General features: G+C 63.4%; 1 protein-coding gene across 1 annotated transcript; it reads right to left on the bottom strand.

Moving 5' to 3' along the window:
* Window positions 1–135: 135 nt before the first annotated feature.
* On the bottom strand, window positions 136–4,219 carry LOC112124418 (valine--tRNA ligase-like; the record flags this gene model as incomplete). Its single annotated transcript, XM_026661685.1, has 7 exons — window positions 3,834–4,219; window positions 3,427–3,570; window positions 2,650–2,800; window positions 2,075–2,238; window positions 1,487–1,571; window positions 625–725; window positions 136–263 (listed from the first exon to the last, which is right to left on the bottom strand). Coding segments are annotated over exons 1-7 (1,133 nt in total), but the record flags the coding sequence as incomplete, so codon positions are not given.
* Window positions 4,220–4,230: the final 11 nt, after the last annotated feature.

The following is a 4,230-nucleotide window of genomic DNA, read 5'->3' as shown; positions in this document are numbered from 1 at the left end:
CAGGGGGCTGCGGGTTGGGAGTGAGGGGCACGGGCAGAGCTGGGGGGAGTGGAGGGGGCTGCAGGGCGGGCATGGGGGGCACGGGCAGAGCTGGGGGGGCCGGGGGCTGCAGGGCAGGCGGGGGGGGCGTCTCACCAGCGGGTCAGGGGGCCGTGGATGGCGGGGGTGGGCGGGGGGCGCGGGTGCAGGGGGCCGGGGACGTTGGGGGGCGGGATGCACATCATGAAGAGCCCTTTGGGGTTCGGCTCCGAGACGCGCTGCCGCTGGGGGAAGAAGGGGGAGAGTCAGACAGTGTGTCAGAACCCCCGCACTGCCCCCGGAGGGCGAGTCCCTGCGAGCACACGAGGGCGGCAGTCGGAGCCCCCGGTGCGGAGACTCGGGAGGCCCAGGCTGGTTCCGGTTCGGCAGCACCCGAAATAACCCCACACCTGGGTGTAGGTGTGTCAGCGTCCCCTGCTGGAGGGGCCCTGCCCTGGGTGTGCGTGAGAGCTCGCCCCCTGCTGGCTCACCCAGAACCACCTCACCATGTGCCTTATCCCCCCTACTGCTCCCACCCACAGCGGCGATTCCTGTTATCTGGGGCCACTGGATTCCAGCCTCGGCCCCCGCCAGACCCCCACTCACCCCGTACTCGGGTTTGAAGAAGCCCTGGCTTTCCCACCACGGGTACCAGGCTGCCTCCACGTACTGCGGGCTGTAGGCGTCGGGCATGGGGCCGGTCACGTCTGCAGGGGAAGGACAGAGAGCCCTGAGCAGGAACCCCCCAGGGTCCTGATCTGACCCGTCCCCATGCACTGGGAGGGAGGGGCCCACAGCAGAGCAGTGATTGGAGACGAACAGGCAAACGTCTCTCCCCGTTAACCAGCCAGTGATCGGTGAGCCGTCGTCGTCAGCCAACCCAGCTCCAGAGCCCGGAAAGTTCAGCATGAGCACTGTCCAGATTTCTAAAGCAGATCTGTCAGTCCGGCCGTTCGTCTGTTTGTCCACCCCTGAACCAACCAACCCCCCCAATCCATCCCCCCAACAACCCAACCATCCACACCATCAATCCACCCAACAACCTACCCGTCCCCCGAACCAACCAACCCCCGAACCAACCAGCCCCCCAACAACTCAACCATCCACCCAATAACCCACCTGCAAACCAACCCCCCCAATCCATCCCCCAACCACCCAACACCCCCAACCCAGCCCCCCAACAACGCAACCAACAACCCACTCTCACCCCAAACCAACCAACCCCCCAACAACCCAACCATCCATCCACCCAACAACCCACCTGCAAACCAACCAACCCCCTCAATCCATTCCCCAAACAACCCAACCATCCATCCAACAACCCACTTCTGGCATCATCCCTCGACCCCACCGGCTGAGACCTGCACCAACCTCCCCTTTGCCATGGGGGGCTGGGTTCGGGTGGGGGCCCTGGTGCTGAGCAGACCCCTCCTCCCCCCCCGAATGCCTTTCCCCCGCCCCCTGGTACCTTTCTTCTCCCCCGGGCGTGTGGGGGTGTCATAGGTCAGAACCCCGGGGTCTTTCTTCTCCTTCTTCTCGGCTTTTGCTTTCTTCTGGCTCCCGGGGGAAGGATTGTGGGCAAAGGAGAGAAGAAAAGAGAAAGGATGCGTAATGCTGCCCTTCGGCACCGAGGGGCGCTGTGCTGCAGGGAGCGAGGTGGGGGGCAGCAGGGGGCGCCAGCATGCTCACTGCAGAACCCTTGTACTTCTCCCCCAAAGAGTTGGGGTGGGAACCTCGGCGTCCTGGCCAGCCCCCAACTCGGCTGACTCGATTGTTCCCTCGCTAAAACGTAGCCTCTGATTTCAAAACAGCTACACGGTCCCCTGTCCCCTCCCAAACTCTCGTGCGGCATTCCACGCGGCTGTTCCCCAGCCGCCCCACCCCAGAGCTGGCTGCATCTCAGCACCGGGCGAGCCATCACCAAGCAGCGTTCCACGCAGCTGTTCCCCAGCCCCAGAGCTGGCTGCATCTCAGCACCGGCGGGCCATCCCCAGGCAGCGTTCCGCACAGCTGTTCCCCAGCCACCCCGCACCAGAGCTGGTCGCATTTCTCTCACCTCCCCCTGTTGCTGTTGGCTTTTCTCCTTCTTCTGCTGGAATTTCTCCAGCTTCTCTTTCTTCTTCGCCTCTTTCTTCAGCTGAGAGGCGCTCTTGACCGGGGCCTCCCCAGGGCCAGGGGCTGACCCCGCTGCTGGTCCCATCTCTGCAGGTGCCACACACTCTGCGGGGGGAGAAAAATCAGGCCGGATTGGACCCATGAGCCCATCTAGCACAGTATCCCATGGCTGCTACCATGAATCTGATCTGTGGGTCAAGCCAGCCAGGTATCCCCCCTACCTCTGGCCACCCAGATCTGATCTGGGGGCTGGGCCCACTGGTGTGATCAATGGGCTCATCCAAGCCGGTACCCCACCCCAGTCCTGCCCCCCAATCAGACCCATAGACACATCCAGGCTGGAATCCCGCCCCCACCACCATGAATCTGAGCCCCAGGTCAATCCAGCCCAGTGTCCCCTGTAATATCCAGTAGCAGGGAGTTCCGCAGGTCACCGCGAAGCCAACGCAGCAGGGGCATTGCAGGTGGAGAAGGCTTGGAAGGGGTGCTCTGGGCAGGTGTTGGAGGGTCACTTACCCTGGGTCTTCGGTTTGGGGGCGTCACCCCCGCGCGCCTGCTCACACAGCTTCACCGGCCCCAGCACGGCCTGAAACTGGGGCTGGTTGACGCAAGTCAGGAACCAGCGCGTGACATTGGGGTAAGGAGCCCGGCTGGGGGGGTCCAGCACCTGGGGAAAGAACATGAGAGATTTGGGGGGGGGGGAACCATTATCGGTAGGGGGGGCAAGGGAGATACCATTATTGAAACAGGGGAGGGGGAGAGGGAAATTAGGAGATACCAATATTATTCCAGGGTGGAGGAGTGAGAAGAAATCTTTAGAATGGGGGAGGGGGAAGATACCATTATTGGAGTGGGGGGTGACAATATCAGGAAATACCATTATTGGAATTGAGGAAGGAACATACCATTACTGGAATTCAGGAGGGGGACGGGAATATCAGGCAATAGCATCATTGAAATTGAGGGGGGAAAAGATACCATTATGGAAATTGGAGAAGGGAAACACTATTATTGGCAATAAAGGTGGGGTGGGGGGGACGGACGGGTTCCCAACCAAAACTGACCTTCCAGTCCCACACACAGACTGTGCTAAGTCACCCCCACCCCCAGGATGTCCTAATGGCCCCCTCACCCGATCCCAGCTACCCAGTGTGTGGGGGAGAGGCTGGGGGTATCTTGCCTTCTCAGTCCCCCCCTGCCCCATTTCCCACCCTTCCCCTGATGCACCCCCCACCCAGCAGCTGGGAGAGTGGGTCGTGGGGGGCGGGGCCACAGGGGAGCTGGGGCACCCACGTATTTGTAAGGCAGCAGCAGGGCGCAGGCCACGGTCACATCCGCCAGCGTCACAGCCTCAGCCACCAGGTACGTGCGCAGCTTCAGGTGCCCGTCCAGCACGGCCAGCGCCCGGCGCAGCTCTGCCACTGCCCGCTCCACCACCTGGGAAGGCAGAGAGAGACACGCCAGGGTACTGCAACAGACAGGGGACCCAGGAGTCCTGGCTCCTCTCCCCCACACTCTAACCACTAGACCCCACTCCCCTCCCTATGAACCCAGGAGTCCTGGTTCCCATCCCCCACACTCTAACCACTAGACCCCACTCCCCTCCCTAAGAACCCAGGAGTCCTGGTTCCCATCCCCCACACTCTAACCACTAGATCCCACTCCCCTCCCCGAGAACCCAGGAGTCCGGGCGGTCTCACCTGCTTGCTCTGCTCCGCTAGACCCAGGGCGGAGAAGGCGGCTGCGCAAGCAGCAGGGGCGATCTCCCCGTCAGCGTAGCTCACCCACTGCTGCACCAGAGCGCCCCCCGCTGGCCCCTGCCCCCTCAGCCGCTCCGGGCACAGGAGCTGAGCCACGGCGGCCGGGCCCGAGACCCAGACCCCCGGCCGGCTCTCCAACGCCGGCAGCTTGGGCAGGGGGCAGGAGGCAGGGGGCCGCAGGGGGAGCCCCTGCTCCAGCAACTCCACCACCTCGGGCAGCGTGGGGGCATAGCGGGCTGCAATCAGCACCCGCTGGTTCTGGAAATTGTCCGGGTGCGGGGAGAGGTACAGGGTGGGCATGGCGAGGGCTGAGCACCCCGAAGACAGACCTGGGGAC

The sequence above is a fragment of the Terrapene carolina genome, unplaced genomic scaffold (genome assembly GCF_002925995.2).
Source record: "Terrapene carolina triunguis isolate 2854851 unplaced genomic scaffold, T_m_triunguis-2.0 Scaffold14869, whole genome shotgun sequence".
Lineage (NCBI taxonomy): Eukaryota > Metazoa > Chordata > Testudines > Emydidae > Terrapene > Terrapene triunguis.
This window is presented reverse-complemented; position numbering and strand designations above follow the sequence as displayed.